General features: G+C 38.3%; 1 protein-coding gene across 2 annotated transcripts in view; it reads right to left on the bottom strand.

Moving 5' to 3' along the window:
* KHDRBS2 (KH RNA binding domain containing, signal transduction associated 2) overlaps positions 1–24,731 on the bottom strand; it is a 541,301-nt gene that overhangs the window by 163,507 nt on the left and 353,063 nt on the right. For both annotated transcript variants that reach the window (XM_045803086.2, XM_087856979.1), the window contains exons 5-6: positions 18,307–18,434; positions 12,214–12,412 (exon numbers count right to left, since the gene is read on the bottom strand). In XM_045803086.2, the coding sequence (XP_045659042.1) occupies positions 12,214–12,412; positions 18,307–18,434 (327 nt within the window). The remainder of the gene's footprint in view (positions 1–12,213; positions 12,413–18,306; positions 18,435–24,731) is intronic.

Here is a 24,731-nt window from a genome sequence, read left to right as displayed (position 1 = left end):
TTAAAGCTTTATGTGTATTTCCATTCTGTAGTTTATTGCTTAAAATGCTTTAACTTGGGGTGCCTGGGTGGCTCAGTCATTAAGCATCTGCCTTCAGCTCAGGGTGTGATCCCGGAGTCCTGGGATCGAGCCCCACATCGGGCTCCCTGCTCCGCTCGGAGCCTACTTCTTCCTCTCCCGCTCCTCCTACTTGTGTTCCCTCTCTCACTGGCTGTCTCTCTCTGTCAAATAAAAAAAGTCTTTTTTTAAAAAAAATGCTTTAACTTACTTGTGGCAGCTAAAAAGGAATGGACATGTTTGGTAAAAATCTGGTTTCAAACACAGGAGTCAGTTTTGGCTTAATGAGTACTGTTTTACCTACTAAATCCACAGAGATATCTCCTAAAACCTTCTCCTACCTTCTGGGTATGTTTTCTATGTGACAGTAGACTTTGCTCCTGTCTCCACAATTGTTAACTCTGTACTGCTGGGTAGAGTTTTAGAAGGAAATAAGAAAGATCATGAGAAATGGAAACCCTTACATGATTTCTATAAATCCTGTTTCCAAGAAGGAGCTACTTTGATAAATAAAAGAAAACTAGAATTCCCCCGTTAGTTTATCTTTTGCTCTTGGTTTCTTTGGGAGTGTCAGTAACTAAAAAAATAAATAAAATAAAATAAAATAAAATAAAATAAAATAAAATAAAATAAAATAAAATAAAATAAAATACAGAGGATATACACCTGCGTGCGCTCACCCACATGTGTGCATGTGTGTGTATATGTGTGACTTCTAGAAGGTTTTCATGTTTCTGATGAGGGAAGACACAATAACAAGAGAAATTTGGACCCCATAAACCTCGCTGGTAGATTTGCTTAGGGTGGGGGCTCGGACATTTTCATATGTCATCTTCTTGATCTACTCCTTGTGAATTTTAGAAAAGTCTGAACCTCAACATGGGTGCTGGATGATGAGTCTAGTTAATTGGAAGATACATGAGACAGTGCATTTGTGATTTTCCCACTCTTTGTAACATCTATTTTAAAAAGCATTGTAAGAAAAGTCAGAAAGCCTATGACTAGCATTACCAGGTGTGTGACTTTAGTTCAGTCATTCCTTCTCTCAACCTTCATTTTGTCAACATAAAATAAAGTAGTGGGCTAGATAAGACTCTTTGTAACATCCAAAAGTGTAAGGTTTGTTTTTTTTGCATTCAGGAGACACTACATAAATGGTGGAGTGAGGTAGGTGAGGTACATTAGATCATGTCCCACTCTCTACAGATGTGGGACCCATTGTCCAGGAAAGAGGCTGTGATGAATTTCAGCATGATGACAGACAGAGCACTGGGAATTCTGAAGTCACATGAGCCATCAGCTGTGACTGTGACCAGAAGAGGTTTTGGTGCCGTGAACCCTCTGGCTTGGACAAATGCCCCAATGGTTTGGCTAAGGAATCCTCCTGATAGCTAAGCTTAGGTGACTTAATTTGCCTATTTGGGAAAGTCTGTTACATTATATTTCTTTCTTTTTTTTTTTTTAAGATTTTATTTATTTATTTGACAGAGATAGAGACAGCCAGCGAGAGAGGGAACACAAGCAAGGGGAGTGGGAGAGGAAGAAGCAGGCTCATAACGGAGGAGCCTGATGTGGGGCTCGATCCCATAACGCCGGGATCACGCCCTGAGCCGAAGGCAGACGCTTAACCGCTGTGCCACCCAGGCGCCCCTGTTACATTATATTTCTACTAGAATTTCTCCAGAGTGGAAGTGGTACAATATTTAACAGCCAGAATGACTCAGGCCCCAACCAATTGGATCTGAGGTCTGACCAAGCAGAATGGACGCCAGCTGGCGTTCTGCACTTGTGTGGACCAGATGAACATATCAGTGGCGGGTACCAGTTACTATTCTGGCTAGTTACTTATTATTCTGCAAAGGCATACATTTCAGCTACATTATTTAATAAAAAATATTGTCCTGTAACAGAAATTACAACATGGGCTGAAATCACAGCAAAGGACATTCATTGGCTTTTCTTTTCAAGTGGTTACATCTTATACTGCTAGGAGGGGAAGAACAACAGGATATTAAAAGCAAAATCTCTTTCCTTCCCTATGACACACATCCTTATGACTCATATCAAATGAGCTTTTTAATTTAAATTTTTCTACACCAAGAATAGAGAAAAAAAAAAAAAAGGAAGGTTTTGGACTTATTTATGGAGATTGAGAAGAAGAAAGAAAAGATCACCTGAGAGAACAAATTGCTCGTCCTCTGCATCCTAAACCTTCTCTGCAGCCCTCACACCAGCTGCACCCAATGCTCTCCAGCTCTGTTAGTATCCATGGCAGGGGAAAACAGGGAACAGATCACTTTACCTGGATGTTTGTAGGTCAGCAGTTCTAAGCATGCATGTAAATACATCAAGGGATACGGAAAAAAAAAAAAAAAAAAAAGAAAGCCAATTAGTGGCATATTCTCTACTTTGTTTCTAAGAGATATAAGGTAGAATTCATCCACAACATGGTTTCATATAAAGGGAAAGTACAGTTTCCCATTTCCAATACTGAAGAGAAATTGTCTTAATTCAAATGCTGAGATTATTAAAAGTTATTGCAAAGAACATTTGTAGCTTCCCCAGGAGAAGCCTATAACTCATAAGATACTACAGAAAATAATCACAAAGATTCGTGATTGATGGGAAGATTTAGAAGCTACCATCTTCAAGTTTTTTTTTTTTTAAAGATTTTATTTATTTATTTGACAGAGAGAGAGACAGCCAGCGAGAGAGGGAACACAAGCAAGGGGAGTGGGAGAGGAAGAAGCAGGCTCTCAGCAGAAGAGCCTGACGTGGGGCTCGATCCCAGAATGCTGGGATCATGCCCCAAGCCGAAGGCAGATGCTTAACGACTGAGCCACCCAGGCGCCCCTACTATCTTCAAGTTAAAGGGGGGGATCCACAGGGAAAGAAGGCCAAAATATGGACAGGGACTCAATCTTATGTAACCATTCCTATTTGGCTTTTCTGCAAAAGCCACTGGCAATCTAACTAGCTAGGCAAGTGGTTTTTAACTAAGTTTTGTTTGCCAGAAAACATTAAGGGTGGTGTTGGCAAAACACATAGAACATTGCTTTTTGGCAGGCAAAAGAAAAATGATTTTAGGATTCTTAGGTCTGATTTGTCACCCTGTATAAGGTCTTAAGTTTTTTCTAGTGGGGACATAATCATCAAAATCGTAATCAACTCAGAAAAAAAAAAAGGATATACAAACTATTAATTTGTACCCAACACAGCCTCTTAACATATCTATAGAAGGAAATTCAGGCTCCATTCACTTTTATCCTTAGGCCATGTGTATGAAGCAAAGATAGAAATAAGATGACCTTGGGGCGCCTGGGTGGCACAGCGGTTAAGCGGTTAAGCGTCTGCCTTCGGCTCAGGGCGTGATCCCGGCGTTATGGGATCAAGCCCCACATCAGGCTCTTCTGCTATGAGCCTGCTTCTTCCTCTCCCACTCCCCCTGCTTGTGTTCCCGCTCTCCCTGGCTGTCTCTATCTCTGTCGAATAAATAAATAAAATCTTTAAAAAAAAAAAAAGAAATAAGATGACCTAAAATATATTAATAATGTGAAAAACAAAAGAACGGTAGAATTCCTGAAGGCTGAAGTGGCAGTTTGGGGCATTTTTGCCACTGCTCTCCTCCCTATGTCTATAGCAGACACTGCAAAAAGACGGTAGAAGCAGAGCTGAGAGGAAACTTTTAAAATACTTTATAATATTTTCCATCAGCTAAGTCATCTCAAAAAGGCACATGGGGGGTGCCTGGGTGGCTCAGTCGTTAATCGTCTGCCTTTGGCTCAGGGCGTGATCCTGGCGTTATGGGATCGAGCCCCACATCAGGCTCCTCCGCTATGAGCCTGCTTCTTCCTCTCCCACTCCCCCTGCTTGTGTTCCCTCTCTCTCTGGATGTCTCTCTCTCTTTGTCAAATAAATAAATAAAATCTTTAAAAAAAAAAAGGCACACGGAGGAAACTTATTTTCATCCTTGTGTTATAAAAGACATTAGTCATCATGGTAATTATAAGGTACAGGTTTGGATAAAATCCTAAGTGTTGTAGCCAATAGGAGAAACTGCATCTGTTCTAAGATGACTTAAAGTCTAAAACATAATGCTAGAAGAAGGATGGCTTATTCAAGCTTCAACTTCAGAAGGAAAAGGCGCACGATTTTAGAGGATGTTGTCTTATGTTATTGGGAAATAATTTAATATGTTAATAGTCCTTAAAAACTACTACCTTTCTATGGAGAGTTAAACCACAGCCGTATTATGTCCATCCTATCATTTCAAAAAACATTTCATTACCCTGACACGTTTTGGGTTAGTTTAAATATTAGTTATATTTCAAAAAACAAAATCCTACAATGCATTCTGGTAAATTAGTCTCTACTAAGAGGAGACTAGAGCATGAAACTCAAACAAGAATGTTTAATGGAATACAAATATCTAATCTAGAAACTCTAATAAAAATCTCCCTTCGTTGGTTGAAGGCTCTTGGCTATTATACAGAAAACCACCACACGTGGCTCCCCTCAAAATACATTATGGATCAGGCTCATAATCTTTCCTTCCACAAAAATGGCACAAGAATTGATTTCAATTATCATTTAATACTTATTTCCCTCTCCTGTCAAAAAATGTTCCATACACATGAAATTGAAGGTTGGCAGCCTGAACTCATTTATGGAAATTTTAAGGACTATTGATTTACCAGTGAGTTTTCTAGTTCTCTCATTGTTACTGGAAGGATGCCTCAGAGTTGTAATCAGATGACAGGATGGGCTCGAATGCTGATAGGCTTAGTTAAGACTGATGGAAAGAAAAGCTTTTCAAAAATTTGTCAAAATGAATTTTATAAATTAGGTTAACATGATTGATTATACATGGCCAAATTTCTCACGTAGCACTGAACTGACATTTCTTCTTGCTTTCTTGTGTCCCTATACACCATTTTGATATCTGGGTATTAACTGTTGGGAAAAATTTGAGGTAACTTAGAGATTAATTGGACTTAGGTCTTTGGAAACAGGAAACTGTTCTGTGCACCTGAGGGTTTTGTTTTTGATCTTTAGGCTGCGCCAACATATAAGCTACAAAAGAGTGTTTAAGCAAATGCTTATGTTGTCAGTATGTTTTTATAGGGAGTGATGGTCTAATGGACACTTCTGGAAATTGTGTGTGCTTATTTGCACGTTTAATTCTCCCTTGAAACCTTTGTTAAAAAGAGAGCATCTCCACAAGGAACAGCAGCCTTATCAACACTACCGACACGGCGGCAGCAGAGCGCAGCAGAACAGACCTTCAGTACCGGAAAGAAGCTAAGGTTACACAGTCAGCTTTTTTCTTTAAACAATACTCCCCCCCAAGTCCTACATATACCATCACTTTCCTAATAAATGTTGCCATTGTTTTCTTCTATAGCGGACAGACCAAGAGTTTGTGGGTCCTGAAGATACACAATTTTGCATTCTATCTTTAAAAAAAGGTTACAAAATTGTGACTATGTATTAGGCATGAAAGTGAATATTTATTTTGAATGACAAAAGCAATCATGACTAATTGGAAAATTTTAAAAACTGAAAATACAAACATTATTTTATTAACTAGCTGCCTAATATACCCCTAGATTATTTTTCTTATTTTTTTGAAGGCATAATTTTTGATCACCTTTAATAGGACAACGACTTCATAATATTTTCTGTAAAGAGGAGAAGAAATTCAGATTTTTTTCCTCTAGCATGTGACAGAAAAACATTAGTTATTATTGATGGTTTTTGAAAGTTTCCTTCCGTTTCACAACTCATTAGTGGTTACGTTCTAGACTATGAGGATTACTGTCAGGTTTGGGGAAGCCTCTACCAAGTTTCCCTCAGATCTGTCATCATGATCCGAATGATATAGAAGAGTTTTTGGCAGAACACTTCTGGCCCCGTACAATTTGAACCATGTTTCTCCACCACTAGCCACATACTTTCAGCACCGGTGTCGGAGTTCCCAGTTTAAGTAATAGTCAGACCTGCGTCCATGAGGACTTGTGTCATGACACCAGGTGAGATGGGAAGAGTATTCCTGGAATCATACAAATAAAAATGTACTACCGTACTCAAGGTGAATGAACTCCGCTCAGCGTGATTTCACAAATAGCCTTGTCTGCTAATGTCACCTGACCCAAGGGCAAGTGTGACAGGTGGGGAAGTGATCTCCACTGATAGCAGGTGAAAGACCTTATTTCTGCACCTCAGAGACATGGCCCCCGTCAGCGCATGGATGAGCCTTGGAAGGGAGTTGTCTTGAGCTTCAAAGTCCATTCTTCACTGCCTGCCCCTCCTCACCAGCGCTCCCTCTTGTCGCACTCCCACTCCTCATGCGAGCATACCTGGTGTAAGCCTTGCCTGATTTTCCTATTCCTTTCACATCCACTTGTCACAAACCCTACTGTTCTCATTTTCAGTGTTATCTTTGGCCTTGATACTTTCAATCCCATTCCTATGCTTACATAAGTCAAGGACACATCTCAGCCTTGCTGCTGTTGATACCCTAAATCGTCTCTCTTTTGTTGACTCTGTTCTCCAACCCAACCTAATAATTGAGAATTATAAAACTGAGAATTATGAACAATTGAGAATTATGAATTTCCCCCAACTTTTTATCTTCTGCTCAAAAATCTTCAGATAGCCTTTAATTACAGTCAATAATGTTAGAACCTCAGCCTTTGAGGTCATCTGTAATCCTGTATTATATCCATGGCTATCTGAAATGAACTTTATTTCCCCAAATTGTTCTCCCAGATTCTTTAGATTTCCTTCGAAAGGTCCTTCTTTGTGCCCTCCCCCTTATCATTCCTTTTTGCCTGGAGCTTCCTACCTCTTGTCTCTGCTTGTCAAAGCTATACTTGCTCATCTTGGTCTGCTGTTGCTGTCTTCCTTGCCCTCTTAGAGGTTTTCTAAAACATCCAATGCCACGGCGATAACTCTCTTTACTGCAAACAGAAAATAAATTGAAGAAATACTTTCTTCCTTTAGGATGTCTAAATCTTGTGAGACAAGATAAGAGCAAAAATTACTTCTAATAGAAGGTAGAGTAAGAGTCCTATGCAGCAATTACATCCTGTACGTTAATTGTTAGACTGTCTCTCCCACTGGATGGCATGCTTTCGAGAGCAGAGGCAGTGTTTCTTCAATCACTTTTTATATTTCTTCGTCACTTTTTATATTTCCAGCAGCTAGTTTCTGGAGATACTGAGTTTTCTACAGTTGGAGATGTTCCTGTGGGGCTGGGAGATGTCGTAGATATGGCTGAGGGGATTCAAACACGGACTAGCGGTCTGGACGGGAGGTATGAAGTACAAATGGTCTCCACTGTGCGTGTGAGTTCTCTGTCAGCCAAGCACAATGTAGGATACCTTATGATGACAAAGATACAGAGGTCTGGAGACTGCAAACTGCACGCAAGTCTCAATTTCAAGCTTTAGTTTCCTCATCTACTAAAATAGTTCATCGGTAACTGGTTGTTGTGCTATCACGAGATTAAGTGGATTAATATAGTGACTGGAACCTGGTAGGCATTCAAAAGTTTATGTTTCGGTTTACGCTCTCTTAACATATTACCCACTGATAGAGCTGATCGGCTTCATATTTTGAAATGTGGGAGATTTTTTAAACTCTACTCCTCAATTCCCCAGATCTACTTCAATCACGATGATGGATCTGTAAAATTTAAATGTACCTCTTAGTAGGAAGTCAGTGAAAAGAAACTAAAATATTTAAAGTCTGGATTAGGATGTGTAACAATGAAACCAAAATTCATATATTTTTTTTTAGACTTCGCCAACACTAATGATGGTTTTAAAAGCAATCTCATTTACTGTAAGCTGTTGCTTGTCAGGCAAGCTGCAAGGAGTGGATTTGATTACCTATATACATTCTGTGTGGTCAGAAATTTAATGCTGGGACCCAGCAGGGGAGAAAGAAAAGTCTGAAAAGAGAATTGGCTCACAGTGTCATTTATAATAAAGGGAACCTTTTCTAAGAAATTTTATCTGAAAGTTAAGAACTCCTTTGAGATTTTTACCATCAACTCAGCATGGTGCTATTATTTTGTTACTGAGACACTTAAACTTTTGTTTTTCTTACCCCTTACAGAGGAATCAATAGTTTAAAATTAGAGCAGAAAGTAGCAGCTCTTGAGTGTTAATCTGAGCTTGGTACTGAGACCTCAAAGATTGCTCTCAGCAGCTTATCAGCCATGTATTAAACTCTGTACATACTCATTGTTTATAGGGAAAAAATTAAAATATGACGTATGACAGGTTTTAATAAAACATGTCATAAAAGGGTTTTTAAAGAATAGCTATCTACTTTTCCCTATTACCAAGAGTACGTTATCGGAGATCTATCTCAGGATATCTGCCAAGTTCATAATATTTTCTCCTTCTCTGAAAACTAGTGTCTCCCCATAAAATCCTTGGGGTTGGGCTCCCAATAACCATGCTTGTAATGTGTGAACTTGACCTTCACCCTATCCTTGGCACTGGTGGCTGATAAGTAGTAGATCCCTGACTTAGTTTCCAGAAACTGTCCTCTAGTCATAGCTGACTGACCAGTGTTGGACACTTGACAAGCCTGGGTGAATATGATTCCCTCAACCTGGGGATCTAGACTAGGACTAAGAGACGGGCAAACCAGTCAGTATCTGTGGGTGACGAGAACTGGTCACGAATGTGGCAGCCCTAGGGTGGACATACATTGATCAGAGAAGCCAACAAATCCAGTCTGTAGATGAAAGTAACAGAAACATATATGCAGGTGATGTGATGAGCACTGGGTGTTATATGCAACTGATGAATCACTGAACACTACATCTGAAACTAATGATGTACTGTATGCTAATTAAATTTAAATAAAAAAAGAGAAACATACTCAGAGAACAGAGATGAGATGTGAGGATTCTTGACAATTTTCTAGTTCCTTGTTCTAGACCTTTCTTAAGGCCTGATGGCATTGCTATTACTGGACCTCATGACTCTATATTCATACAACCCCCCCATCTCTGTTGTGGATTTTTAATTCATTCATTCAGTAAGTACTTATGTCATGCCTACCACGTCTCAGGAAAGAGATGGCAGAATCAAGACTAGACTCTGGGTTTCCTGACCTGCGGGCGGTTTACAGGGGAGACTATTTTTTCTGTTTCTCGTTTTGTAATTTTAAGATTGTCTAAAGATATTAAATACTGACACCTGATATTGTATAAAAGATATGGTAGATGAACACATTGCCCCTTCCCAGTAGAAAGGGAAATCCAAGCCTCCAAGTGATTGTAAATGACACAGTGAGTGACGTGGTGAGAACACAAACTTCGGGCTGCTGCTGTGTGTTTCTCCAGTCAGGTCCTGCCCCCCAGCAACACAACTGACTTTCCCCTTCCTTCCCCGGCACTCCTCAAATGACCCCTCGATTTAACCCACTCGTTCAGTTCAAGGTTCAGTTTAACCTGCACTTCACAGAAACTTCACAAAAAATTCCTTTTCGTTTCTTTTTTCACAAGTTTTACATCCATCCCATCATCAAATCCTAACAGATCATTTCCCCAATGCTCTCAGATGCTGATCTCTTCTCTTCCCTCCAAGCCATTATTTTGTCCGTGGGGGATACTACAAGGAGTCACTTATCCGTCTCTGTTTCTACTCTGTGCCTATCCTCACCCCATATTCTGTTCTCCACGATGTCAGCAGAATAAACCTCTTAAAATGTAAATCTGGTCATGTCACTCTCCCGCCCAAAACTCCAACAGCAACATGAGTTGGCCTTGTCCATCCCTTGACCTTCCCTACTACCTCCGCCTCACACATCCTGTTCCAGCTTTAATGTCCCCCAAGCGGGTTCCATTTCAGGGCATTTGTGCCCACTGCTTCCTTTACCAGGGATGCCTTTTACGGAGGCAGCCCCTGAGCCTGGACCTTTGCTTCACGAGGCACTTGTGCGAGTCTTCCCTGCGGAGAGACCTTCCCCGACAGCCCGTGTTACAGTATCGCCCTCCCCCCACCTCTCCAGAGCACTTATGTCTGCCTGGCATGACTTCGTTCAGTTATTGATATGTGTTTGCTTTCTGTCTCCTCCCACTAAGATGTAAACTTTATGGAAGCAGCTATTTGGTCTGTTTTGTTCACAGCCACATCTCCAGGACTTTCAGAACAGTGCCTAAAATAAGAGCGAGGCTAAGTAAATGACTGAGTAAGGGACTGGATACTTTAAAATCTATGTAAAAAATTCAGATTATGTGGTTTGACATATTTTCCTTTACTTACTCTAAGAACTACCCTCCTCCTAGATTCCCATTCAGAATATAATCTTTCTCACTCATGTTTCTATAGTCTCTTCATACTTTTGTAGCTTTCTGTTACGGGGTCTGCAGTCCAGTGATTCATCTGACCTATACTGGAATGCACACGAAAGGCTACAGTGTTTTCTTAGCTACACCAAAGCCACAATGTTTTGCCAATCTTATTCTCTTTCACATGCCCTGTAAATTTCACATGCCTTGTAAATTTTCTGGTTAATAACAATGTTGGCCGCATTACCTGAAAAGGTTTTCTCTTTTGCTTTTTGAAATAAAGATCTGACTGTTGAAACTTCTATTTGGAAGATAAAAACACACCATAGTAACAATGTACATAAAGATGGCAGAGGTAGATTTCTTGGAGATTAAAAACAAACAAACAAACAAAAAACAAAAACAAAACAACCCATCATCCCTGTTGTGGATTTTTAGTTCATTCATTTAACAAGTACTTATTTCATACATACATATGTCTCAGGAAAGAATGGCAGAATCAAGTCTAGGCTCTGTGTTTCCTGACCTATGGTCTTGTTTACAGGTATTTTCTGTTTCTAATTTTGCAATTTTAAGATTGTCAAAAGATGTTAAATATTGACACCTGATACTGTCTAAGAGACCTTTTTAATATAAAATATACTTTAGATGAACACATTTCCCCTTTTCCAGTAGAAATGGATTTCTTAAACTTAATTTTCTTCGCTCTTGCAAATATTCGTCAATGTTCTGTATTAAGCAGTAATGTTATTCCTAAATACTAACATACTCTAAGCACTAATACATTCTTGGTGACACCTATCAATAATGTTCACTTTATTTTAGAGTAAGTTTTACTTGGTTGTTAACCGGGTTCATTAAACATTTATATGTCTGGAATGTCCAGCATGTGACAATAACTGTCCTTGAAGAGTTTATGTTTATTTATTTATTTATTTTTTAAGAGTTTATGTTTAATAAGTAACCATTTACAGAGGACATTTCAAAGGCAGCATGTATATGGGTGGTTGAGTGAAAGAAACACCTAGACCAGGGATGAGCATGCTGGAAAGTTTAAAGGTAAAATGGATCTGTTTCATATGATGATGACTGGCTTGCATCAATTAACTTTAACATTTACAGTAGATTTACGATGGTTACACAAGGGAATAGGAAACTGTCCCTTTTTATAATTTTCATAATATTCTAGTCACGGGGACTAGAATGTAATGCGACCAGTGGAATATTAATGACCTGGATGAAAGGTCAAACGGTGTACCAAGTGACACAGAGGTTGGGAAGGGAGGGAAATGCTTATAGACACCGCTTTTCTGATGCCTATGCTATATTTTTTGAATTCTTCATATCTGCCATTCCTGTATGTTTCATACAGTGAAAGAGAGAGCAAGAATATTTAAATGAAAGACCAGTCGCATGGTGTTACATTATTACCGAAAGTTATAGTACAATCACATTATATCTGTCAAATACTTCTGAGTGATTTTTATGTCATTCTTTAACATGTCCCAGAAGAAACTTATGAGTATATGACAATTTACATTATATTCATAATTATTTCCATTTTGAGATGGTTCTTCTGAAGAATAAGAAAACCTCAAGATAGTTTGATTCTTAAAATGCAAACTGTTTAACCGGTACCAACAATCATGGCACTTGAAAAATAAAAGCTTTTCTCAAAATGCTCTCGTTTAAACGCTCTGCTTAAATTCTGTTGCAAATGACCTTTGTTTTCTGCAACAAACATCATCTGCTACATTCATGGTATTGAATGTCTTTGAGCGTTAGCCTATTATCCAATCAGTTGAACTCTTCCTAACCACTGATTTCTCAAGGGTACTTACATATTCTTCATAAGCTTCGTGGGCTGGAGGAGGGGGTGCCCTGTATCCTGGCACAGTCGGTGCCCCCCGGGCTCGTGGGGTAGGGACACCTCTTGCTACAGGGGGCACTGGAAGAGCTCCACGAGTCACAGTAGTCCCTCGAGGGGTGAGTACACCTCGTCCAGGTGGTGGGGGAGGAGGAATGGCACCCCCACGGCCCCTAGGAGAAACAGGTCAAGTACAGATGAGAAAGAGACTAAAACAGATAGAGTTCTCATCTTACCGCCATATAATGGGAAGAAAACCAAATTTATCTGTATGCATGAGTGGATGTGTGTGTGTGTGTGTGTGTGTATGTAATTGAGTTTCTTTAGGATATAAAGTATTTTGACCTCTACAGTAGAATAAATTTTGTAAATGCTGGCTATGACTTCTTATAATGAAACTCATGTAAAATGCTTTAATATAAAATGAAAAAAAAACAACCAAACACAAACCAACCAATCTCATTTTATTCCAGATTTGCCAAGGAGACCCATATCAGAGCTTCAGCTAACATATAAGTATTTCCTGCTTTTCAAAAGTTCACCTTATGCCAACGTTGCTTTTACAAAAGACCTACATTAGCACCTGTTTTTGCTACCTGAAAGAAATCAGAAGAAGATTTCCACTTTTATGAAAAGGTGAAAAGCAAAAAATAGCGTTGAGCATTTGGTAGCGAGCCATTATAGGGGCAGCGCGTACCCGGAGCAGCCAGAGTGGCCCCACCAAGCCCCTTCCCCAGGAACTACACTTAGCATCTCAACATCAAGCCGCCAGAGCTTTGAACTTGTGTGAACATCTGTGCTTTATTTCTATTTATTTTGTGCATCCATTAGCAAGATGTGTCCTAAGTTAACAGAAAAGCCTGAGAGGTTATTTTTCTGGGGTCTGGGAGCACTCAAAAAATTTTCCATATAAATTAATGGTAATTGCTTCTTTGCTTTATGCCATTCAGCTTATGAAAAATCTCACAGGCATGTTCTACTTTGGATAGCAGGGGAAGCCTGTATGACTCACTGGACCCTCCATGAAACGGATCCGCTAAATGTCAATGTCTCCTCCATGCCGGAGATTACTGACAGTGATGTGCAATGTTGTATTTACAAAAAACAAAAAAACAAAAAACAAAAAACAAAACACCTGTCTGCACTTTCATACTTGAATAAAATGCGGAGCTCTAAGCACGGTGATACCATTCTGCTTATTCTAGCAGCAGAAGCTTGAGGTCATTGAAATCACAACTCACTGTCACTGGTTTGTCATCCTGCATACAACCCCCTGAACTGGTAGAGTCACTAATAGAATCTATTTTCCTGTGGTAACTACGGTGTTAGTGAAATACGTCAGGTTTCTGCAATAAAAGAATAGGCTGAATGCTCTGTACTACAGTGCTTGACACAATAGTAACTTGTATTAAAAGCCTAAGATCAAATGGTTGCAGCCAACTTTTATGGTTTTCCAAGGCCTTTGGAAAGGTCGAGTGTTTGAAATCTCTGGGCAAAAGCGTGGTTATTTCACTTTTTATTATGTCTGAAAGGCTGGCCTCCAGAAAGCACTGGAACACTAAAGCTCTGGGGAAGAATGAGGACCATCAGGATGTCAACAATCACACTGTTTGGCTGTGCCCGCAGATGGGGGACGTAGGGTATGCTTTCCGCTATGAATAGCCGTCAGCTGGCTCTTTCTTGCTTGCAGAAAATGAGCTTTTGTGAGCGGACAGTAAGAATGCTGGTAGAGTTTTTAAAAGTTTTAAATAGATGATAGAGCTGATGAATAGAGAAATTATCAGAGAACTCATTGTAAGTCTAACATACAGAGAATGCTCTCCCGGACTGGGGAAGGTGGAATACAAGAGACCCAGAAGGCCCAGTGCTTCAGATGCAACAATAGCTGAGAATACACTCTACTGTATTATCGCGGTAATATAAAACACATCTATGAAAAAGGATGTAAAGACCAATTCTACTTCCACTGGGCCTCCAAGCGTCTATCTATTTTCTCCTAAGTAGGGTGAGCATATGTCCAGGTTCACCCAGAACAGTTCTGATTCACAACTGTTGTCCTAGCTTCCTGTTCAGTTTAGCATTTTAATACTCTCAAAGGTACCCAGGTGTGGGTAGTAAATATTATGTCACCCTGCTTTACACTACGTTCACAAGTGCTGTCAATCCCACTGAATAATCACAGGTGAGTAAGTAGTATAACTCCCCGGGCTTAAGGTGGAATTTTTTTTTTCCTACTGGGTAAAATCACACCTCTGAATCTTCCTGCTTTAAAATTATATGATGCTCGGGGCCCCTGGATGGCTCAGTCAGTTGAGCGTCGACTCTTGATTTCAGCTCAGGTCATGATCTCAGGGTCGTTAAGACTGAGCCCCGTGTGGGACACTGTGCTCAGCAGGGAGTCTGCTTGAGATTCTCTCTCTCTCTCCCTCTGCCCCTCTCCCCACTCAAGCTCTCTAAAAAAAAAAATTTCAAAAATAATAGGATGCTCGTATCAAATACTTCTTATCCTAGTCCTCCCTCAGTCGTGTCCCAGACACAGCCCTAGCAATCTTGTCTCCGGAATCTGACTCATCATCTCCTATACGCTGTGTCCTTTCCTTGGAATTTTAATCTCACATCTCTCTTCTCCAATTCAGCTGAAATTTCACATCACCTATTTTAGGATACTGGCCCTGGCCGAATCCACACTACAGTATTCTTCATTTTTCTGACTTCTCGAGAGTTTTCCATCCTTAATTCTCTGCCAACTGCTCATTCTCGAACTGAATGCAATCTAGTTATTGTTGAAAATACTCTTGACTGAGATTACCAGTTTCCAAATCCACTGGATTCATTTACAGTCACCATTCCACTGCACTTGTCACGTTTATCACTGTGGATTGATTACTAGCTGGAAAATGCCTTCTTTGGACCCTTGCATTCTCTAATGCTAATGATGACTATTACCTGTTTTCTTCCTAACACATGCCATATCCTGGATTATTTGCCTTATGTCAGAGGTTCCTTCACTTGTCTGCATATTAGAATTTCCGGAAGACTTTGAAAAATTCTAAATTCCAGACCACACCCCAGGCCAATTAAATCACAGTTTCTAAGGGCAGGAACCTGTCAGTGATTCCAATGTGCAGACCAGTTTGGGAACAACTGCCTTATATGCATCATCTAATTAAAAATCTTGACAACGTTGTTATGTAGCTATTCCTGAGATACTTTAAAGGTTGAGTACCAAGTCACAGAAAGTACAAGCCACCTGCTCAAGGTCACACTAGCAATCCATAGACCTTGAATTAATTATAGGAATAATTACATTCTTTCTGTAACTTGGTTCTTCACCTAATCTTAGTTGACAATGTCATTAATCTCTAACCAGGCTAGACGTCAGAGAGTTATCCTTGTCGTGGGCTGAATATTCTTTCTTCTTCAACATCTAATGGAGCACTGGTTCCTATAAATTCTAATCTCTAACCTAGTCTTATATCTCTATAGTCCAAGGAGTGTTCATTTCTGTCTTGGATAATGGACTTGTCTACTTACTAGCTTCCCTGCTGTAAGTCAGTGTCTTTCTGTCTCTCCTTGATCGCTCTAATTTTTCTCTCTCACTTGCAGCGATGACTGAGTGGTCTTTCTTAGAGGGAAGTATGATTACCCCTTCTTTCACAAACTCCATTAGTTCTATGCATTAATTCTCATTATAGTAAACAAAAGCCTCCAAAATCTGCCCCTGATGTTTTATTTTCTGCAGTTTGCTCTCAATCAATATATAGTGATGGTGTGTGTCAGAGATGTCAAATATCTTAATTCTTCAATTATGTACTATAAATTATCATAATATGTAGAGGTAATGCTTTGTTCTCTGGTATGCGTAATTACCGGAAGATTAGTTTTTATAGATATATTTATTGAAATGAAAATTGCTTTAATTAAATACATTTTCAACAAATTATTATAGAAAATTTCAAATATTCCAGGCACTATTCTTTTTGAATATAAGTGTAATTGAATGACTTAATAAAGTCGTAATTTCATAAGTATGTACAAATTAGCATCCATTAACTCATGTTTTCAAAAGCTTCCTAATCAATATGATTTTCTGTTTTGTAAAGCTGTTTCCTTATTCTTTTTTAATTGTGATACTTTCCATCATGTGGTTTGAAATAGAAGACAGCAGAATTCTTGTACCTTTACTTTCATTAACATTAATACATTAATGATATCAATATAGCATTGAAGTGAGGTTTAAATTTCAACATTAATTTTACCTTCTTCTTACATATGTAGTATCAGATTTGTATGATATATGGGATATTAAAAAGCAAAACTTTCAAACAAATTTTTTTCTAACATTTAAAAATCTAGATCACAATGCAATATTCTTTATTAAACCATTAAAGATTAATATTTTAGAATGAAACTTTACTGAGATTGAAATATTATATGGTCCACTCAAATACTCAAATATAATATTACATTAAGGAGCATTAATAACAAAACAGAATCTATGGATAAGATTTAATAACCTCAAAAGCAAGTTAATGCATTATTTTTTTAAATGGTCCCAATTTCATGGAATATAAAATAGAAACAACTTGCCCCCCCCCATAGACTTTCTAAATATATATTAGGTTACACCATAAAAATATATATTAGGTTACACCATATAAAATTTGGCAATTTGGGAATTACAAAAGTGACAGTTTCATTATTTAAGGCATATGATTTAATCAATTTAAGATTACCTGCAATGATATCATTTCACAACCCATCATGATGAGGTTAGAAATGTACAAGGTTTTATAAAAGACTGATTTCATAAAAAGTATGTCCATAAACAAAGTTATGTCACATTAACTTTTAGCAATAAAAAATGTTCTTAATTAGCATTAGAGAGCTCTTATTTTCATCTTTAGAGATAAAAATGTAATAATAATCTCAAGAAGATTTAATCTCTAGTCAAATGATATTTTCAGAATTGCCACATTTTATTTTTAAATAGCTATTGCCTTGGTATTTTACTTGGATATTTATCATTTTTTACTTTTTTTTCTGATTAATTGCAAAATGGAGTTATGATTTAAATGTTAAAACTGATTTTTTGACACTGATGGTTGACAATATTTGGGGCATAATTTAATAAATAAATTGAATCGGCCAAGTATCCTAAAATCTCTGAAGATGATTTCTATGCAGTGTATGAAATACTATTCTAGAGCTAAATCCTTTAGAGGTTTGAAGGCCAGCTCTAACAGGGTAGAGAGAATGACTGAATTACAGCGTGTGTGAAGGCTATGAGTAGTTTTTGCTTTACCTCTTCACAAACCAGTGCTTTCTGTTGAAAGCTTGACTAATTCAGAATCGTACAAAACAAATTCTGATGCAGAAAGATTCCTTTTTTTGTGTGTGTGAAGTGCATAATATCAGATAAAATCGTCTCTGTTGACCAAGGACATTGCAAAGTCAAATGCACCTGAACTTTCAATACTCTTACCATCAGCCATACACGAAGTGTGCTTCTGGCTTTCTGGACTAGTGGTGCATATATTATCTACCTATCTATCTGAGTCTCTGCTTAGCTAATCAGCACCTGTCTCCCCACCTGTCCGGAAAGACTATCAATTCAAGGGCCACTTAAGACACAGACAGATTTTTAACTTTCTCTTCATGCAAGGTCATCCTGGCTCAGAAAAGGCAAATAATTGTATCATCCGCATGCTCTAATCCTGAGGACAGAACCACAAAGAAGAAAGTCTCAGGTTTGTGCCTCTTATTTTCTTAGGATAGTTGTTAAGAGCTCTACCTATGAATTCTAGAGTCAGACCGCTTATGTAACCTTGGGCAAATTCTTGACACCTTTCTGTACTTCAATCTGTCACCTGTGAATAATACTTGACCCTAGTATGAAGACTTGATGAGTTAATTTATGAAAGTGCTTATGCCTTATGTAAGCATTCATTGTCATGGTTTTTGTCGTGGTGGCTGTTGGTGTTGTTTATCCCTAGCCGTGATCATGGCACAGAGCAGGTTGGCAAAGTTTTGCCATCCTCGTTTGCTGTTAATTTACTTCAAGTACCTTGAAGGGGTTGTGGGAGCTATTCTGATCCCTCTGCCTCTAATACCTCTGCCACGACCAGAGTCCTCTGAGCCATTTAAGTAAGATAATTCACGTAGTTGTTCCTGACGAATTTCATCATTGTAGTCCTAGGGAAACAAAAACAAAAAACATGACCTGATGAGTTAAAACGGGGCATGGGGATTCTTTGAGCTGAACAAACACAATATGAAAGGACATTTTTCATCTCTTTTCTGGAGCCTTGTATATGAAAATCTAAAATGATGTAAAAGGGTATATACCCTAAATTCCTATTTTTATATAGAGAAATTGAAGTTGCTTCTTTTATCAAGGAAGTACTCAGCAGGAAATCGGATGAAATGTGCTGGGATATCACTTGATGTGTTAGCCAGAAAAGGAAAGACAGCAATACAGAACAAAATCGTGGAATAGACTAAAGTTATGATTAGCATAAGGATTACTGAGAAACAACTCTATTGGGATGATATGTGTAAATTGCGAATGACTACATGATACGCAAATAGCTCCTAATGCATAAACCAAAAAGGGGCGATCTCAAGGCCCGGGGAGACTCTGTGTTAAAGTCATAAAGAAGGGCGAATCGTATAGCACAGTTTCAGACAACTAAGAAGCTGTTCAATCCAACTAAACAACTTGATGGACAATATTTAAAAATAAGGAGTTTTCTGTGTTCTAGCATTGGGATGATGGAAAGATAGCCATAGTAAAAGGCAAATTTCACAGTCAAAGTCGAAGGGACTTTATCTTTCATCACTGTAGAAATATATCAATCGTTTTAATGGGACCAAAGGATGGACTGGAGACATTGACGATGAATGCTCTTTAAAAAACAAGTGTCGGTCTTACCTGTGTCTCCTTTTACTAACACACACACACACACACACACACTTGCTGGAATAGTACAAAACTGAATAATTGGTTATTTTTACCAAAAGGCCAATATGATTAAATTCTTTTTCAGTAAACATATATTTCAGTGAAATCACTGTAGCGGATTTGCTAGTGCTGGAGAGGGGCCTAGAAGTGGACACTAGAAATATCTGTAGAGTGCAGCCTGACAGAAATGATGTTTGAAGCCTAGTTGTGGGCCCAAAAAACAGGTGTATCATCTCACCAGTGTTGCCAGTTTAGCTCTGCATGTATGTGTCATGGTAATATTAACAGAACACTGTGCGTCCTCACCCACACACCTCTGTTTAGAAAAAGGCAGGGATGCTTTCAGCCTACAAGGATTTCTAACGCACAGCTTTATCTCATGCTCCAAAAATTGCCTTGATTACAAGCAGAAGTATTAGTCACTCCAAAGCATTTATCTTCTTATTTTTAACATGTTGCTTTCATGTTCCTCCTCTTCAGCACCTCATAATGGGCTCAGCCCAGTAGGCCGACGGAAGAGCTATACAATAGAAAATTACAGTTTCCAGTATAGTATACATATGCTACTTCTAGTTCTTAATTTTCACATCCCGGCAACCACCAAACTGAAGAACAAACATGTCTATTGTCTCATTAGGATCAGGGAATGTGATGAATTGCTGCTTCTGAGAGAACTAACCACCCACCATTAAAATGAAAAATTAATTCCCTAATTTCCCCATGTAATATGCCTAATTGGCAAGGGGATCGTTGTGGTTTCTTATCTGAGGAAAACCTATGAACTCTCAGGGTTCTTATGAATTGTAAAATGAGACAGATTTTCATTTTTGGCAACACTGAAATTCAAAAACTAAGAAATTGCAGATGAATCCGACATATGTAAATTTTACTTTTATGCTAGAATCAGAAAATGTAATAATGTGGATGTAGTCTTATATAGTGTATACTCATAAAGAAGAGTGGGAGGAGGAGGCTGGGGAGAAAACAGAGAAGGGGGAGAAACATATTAATCAGGTAGTATGAAAGAATAATTCCCAGTTTGATCAGGCCTCCCTGCATCCATATCTTGAAAAGGTCCCATCACACTGACTCTGGAATTATCCATGTGATTTGTCTTAGCCAATTGGACAAGAAGAAATGTGACAAAAGCAAAGACTTGAAAAGTGCTTCCATACTGGAGCTTGCCCTTTCTTGTCACTGGAGACCTACGCCACCAGGTGAAGAAGCCCAGGCTGGCCTTCTGGATAAGGAGAGACCACATGGAGAGAGGCTTCAGTCACCTTCCCTCCCACCATCCCATCGGAGTTCCCAAACATGTGAGTGAGGCCATCCTAGGCCATCCAATATGAGTCAAGTTGATGAAGAATGGAAAAATCACCTTTTCATCCCCAGAATGGGTAGAAATAAATACTACAGTGGTATTTTTAAGCCAGCATTCTGGTGGTTTGTTTTGTGCAAAAACTAACAAACAGCATGAAACATGAGAGACCAAAGTCAGAGAGGCATACTTCAGCAGCCTTTTTCCTCTCCTGTCCAAAGGAGGGTGCCTAGACCCAGGTGTGATCTACATGTTTCTTGGGGGCAGGTATAGCCCTAGTATGGACGTAAGTATAGCTAATGTCATACCCTAGTGTCGTTAAAATTTGAACTGTCCACTTAAAATATTTTACTCAGACTCTATGTTCACCAATCCAACTGCTATTGGAATTCAGCTTCTAGACAGAAACACGCTAACACGGAGAGACTCTGTTTATCTTATTGATATGAATATTTGACACTGTGGGTTAATTCTTAGTGTAAGCAAATATAACTATTGTTGATATATAATCAAGTTTTCTATGAGCTTAGCTAGACACTCTGTTGAAAGAAATGAATCATCTTCCATGGTTGTGGTGGTCAAGAGAATACAGACCTCTAATTATAGATGTACTTGACTAAGAATCCCAGTTGCTCTGTTCTGAAATCCTATTGCTCCCAAGACCATGCTCCCCAAGAGGAACTCCTAGTCAATGACCAAATGTGGTCAAGATGCTAAAATAGGCCCATTCCTAGGAGTCATGGGACCCCTCTGCCAGTGCCTCAAGGATTCTCTGACAGCCTTGCTGAACTTGCTTTTCTTTCTTTTCTTTCTTTCCCTTTCTTTCTTTCTTTCTTTCTTTCTTTCTTTCTTTCTTTCTTTCTTTCTTTCTTTCTTTCTTTCTTTCTAAGATTTATGTATTTATTTTAGAGGGGGGAGGAGAGAGACAGAGGGAGAGAGAGAGAGAGAGAGAATCTCAGTTAGACTCCCCACCAAGCATGGAACCCGATGCAAGGCTCAATCTCACGACCTCAAGATTAAGACCTGAGAGGAAATCAAGAGTTGGACACTCAACTGACTGAGCCACCCAGGCTCCCCTGAGCTTGCTTTTAATGTCATTGCCCCAGGACAGTCTAGGCCCTTCTACCTCTCTTTCCTTTTGGTCAAATATTATAGTGTGAGGGCTCTCCAGTATTTCTTGGCTCCCTTATTTATTTGTTACAAGAGCATTTTCCCCATCAAAACTCTTAGGTGTATAATCCCAATTTGGCATCTGCTTCTTGGCGGGCACAAATGAATACACAAAGTGTTGACAAAACCAAGTTCCTAACATTACAAAGCTGAGAGATTTGATAAATGCATTAATGTTAATGCTGGTGGAGCTTATTTTGTTCAACACACCTTATACTCTGATTAAATTGGAGTACTTGCTGTTCTCTTACTTAAAAATGGTTATATACAGATTAAACGTGAAACTGATTATTGATTACAAAAAGGGTAGTAACTGATATTATTTAAGAAAATGAATTGTATATTGCCCAATTTTTTAACACTTAATAGGACAATATGAAAAAGTCATGGAGTGGAGAGACACAAACCATATCTTGGGCAGGAGACAAGAACAATCTGGTGGGCTCAGATAAACTGCAGCAACAATGAAAAGCTGTGTGTGCAGGTGTGTGGTGGGGTAAGAGAGAATACGGGGGAGCACAAAAAAATTTAGGAGTCTGCTACTGGGAAGGTAGGGACAAAAGACATTTTTAGGTGCAGAGATGGCTAGAAGTAGAACATTAACTAGATAAGAGGAGAAATGAGGGGAAAAAAGGTTTATAGGTGGAGAATTTGTATTTGGTTTTTTTTTTTTTAAGATTTTATTTATTCATTTGACAGAGATAGAGATAGCCAGCGAGAAAGGGAACACAAGCAGGGGGAGTGGGAGAGGAAGAAGCAGGCTTCCAGCAAAGGAGCCTGATGTGGGGCTCGAACCCAGAATGCTAGGATCATGCCCTGAGTCGAAGGCAGACGCTTAATGACTGAGCCACCCAGGCGCCCCTGTATTTGGTGTTTTTTTAAGGATTTTATTTATTTGAGAGAGTGCGTGAGGGCACTCAATGTGGGGGAGGGGCAGAGGGAGAGGGAGAAGCAGACTCCCTGCTGAGTAGGGAGCCCGATGTGGGGCTCAATCCCAGGACCCTCCCAGGACCCTGGGATCATGACTGAAGGCAGCTGAAGGCAGACACTTAACCAGCTGAGCCAGCTGAGCCACCCAGGCGCCCCTTGTAGTTCGTCTTAATTACCTTAGGTTTAAAATGCCAAAGTGACATGAAGGGTTATCTTAGAAATTCAGATCTGGGTTGGGAGAGTAAATCTGAAAGTCATCTGCACATATTTGTGGTAATAGAATATTATAGAATATAATAGAATATTAGCACAAAGACTGTATAAGAGATTAGTAAAATAATGCAATGATAAAAATTTTCTAATCATACTTTTAATGTAAATTTGTATCATTGAAGATGTTAGTTAACTTATTAACTACAGTGTTTGGATCATTAAATGTTAAAAGACGAGGTCTTAAAAAACTCAGGTTTTTCTAGACAACCAAAATATATACACCACTGCATTTATAGTAATGAAGCATCTACATGTTGCAAATAAATATGGAATGCCCACATGTAAGGATAGTTGACACTAAATATTTTCTAGATTGAATATATTCTGTGGATTATTTTTATAGCATAAATATAATTTTCTTAACTCTAAATTCTGCAATTTTATATTATAGTGCTTTTTCCAGTCTTCATTAAGCACAGATCTAATTTTGAATTAATCTTTCATAGCTAGAACATGAATCTATCTGAAGCTAGTATATCCGGGTGAACATTTAGTTGTGGCATGTGTTGCTCATGCTTCAGTTATATAACATCATTTTTTTCAGTTATATTAAACCTTAAAGATACAAGTAAACAAAAGATGCCAAGTTTTCCTTATAAATGTTATCTTATAAAAAATATATCACCACATAGTTCACCTAAGTGGTACCGAGTTCTAAGGTTCTGGAGTCATAAAACAATTATACATATGAATGGGTGGCTATAGTTTCATGGTATTTATAATTTTTACACCCAATTCACTAGGACACACATTCACTGAAAAGTAAAAATGTAAATTTATAAGTAGTAATTTTGATAATTTGTATTTTATGATATTATTTTAGTATTATTTTACTTATTTGATATTAAAAGACCTTTGTGAGAGAAAGAGATAGAGAAAAATAATTACTTAAGCATGTAAAAAAGTTCATAAGGGACAAAGAAAGGTTAAGTTATCAATTCAGGATGAATAAAAATGGAAAAATTAATTCCCAGTCATTTAAAATAAATAAGTGGCAGAATAAATATTTTTAAAAATAAGCATAATATAAAAATACTATTTATAATAAATAAATGACAAAATAATAAATATAAAAAATAAACTCTTATGTATTTAACTTGTATGCGAAACCAGAATATTACAAAAATTTTTAAATAAAATCTACCCATATTATAAAGACAAAGTTCTGTCAAGAAGAAAATGAGTTATACTTACAGATGAACCCTAATGTTATTTTAGATAAGATTTGAAATTACTGGGATTTCACACTTAAAATAATGAAGAATGCTTTACTACTTTGGGTAGACCAGCAGTAAATAAATCATACACACATTAAGAACACTCTTTGTCTTAAAGATGAGTTATAAGGTGCTTCACAAATGCTGATTTGTTTATCTGCAGCTTTGATTTCAGACAGAAGGGATTGTAACAGTGAACTTTTAAATGAGTCTATCAAGGCTCAAACAACACATGCATATCATACAAAAACTTTTAGGACTGATTGAAATTTTAGTTTTATTTTTCCTATAATGTCCAAAAATTTTGCTTGTTTGCTACCAAAATCAGTTTTTAAAAATCACCCCCTTGAAATAATAACAAAGACATTCACAAAACTTGTTATATATTCCTTTTGCTCAGGGTGAGGCAAATGAGCCCTATGAAACAATTTCCATGAAATTCATGCGTGCTCCTTTTTGCATCTCCAACAAGGCCCTCCCACTGTGACGGCATATGGTGTAAACAGTATACACAAAAGCTCAGAGCAGACAGATGTTTGGATGTTCCTAGAAAGGACTCATGCTCATAGTCTGCATATTTAATGTATATGCATAATTTCCCGGTTACATACACTCATGTC

Source organism: Ursus americanus, chromosome 29, assembly GCF_024610735.1.
Source record: "Ursus americanus isolate L20-20 chromosome 29, mUrsAme1.1.p, whole genome shotgun sequence".
Taxonomy (NCBI): Eukaryota; Metazoa; Chordata; class Mammalia; order Carnivora; family Ursidae; genus Ursus; species Ursus americanus.
Note: the sequence above shows the minus strand (reverse complement) of the source record. Positions and strands in the feature narration are given on the sequence as shown.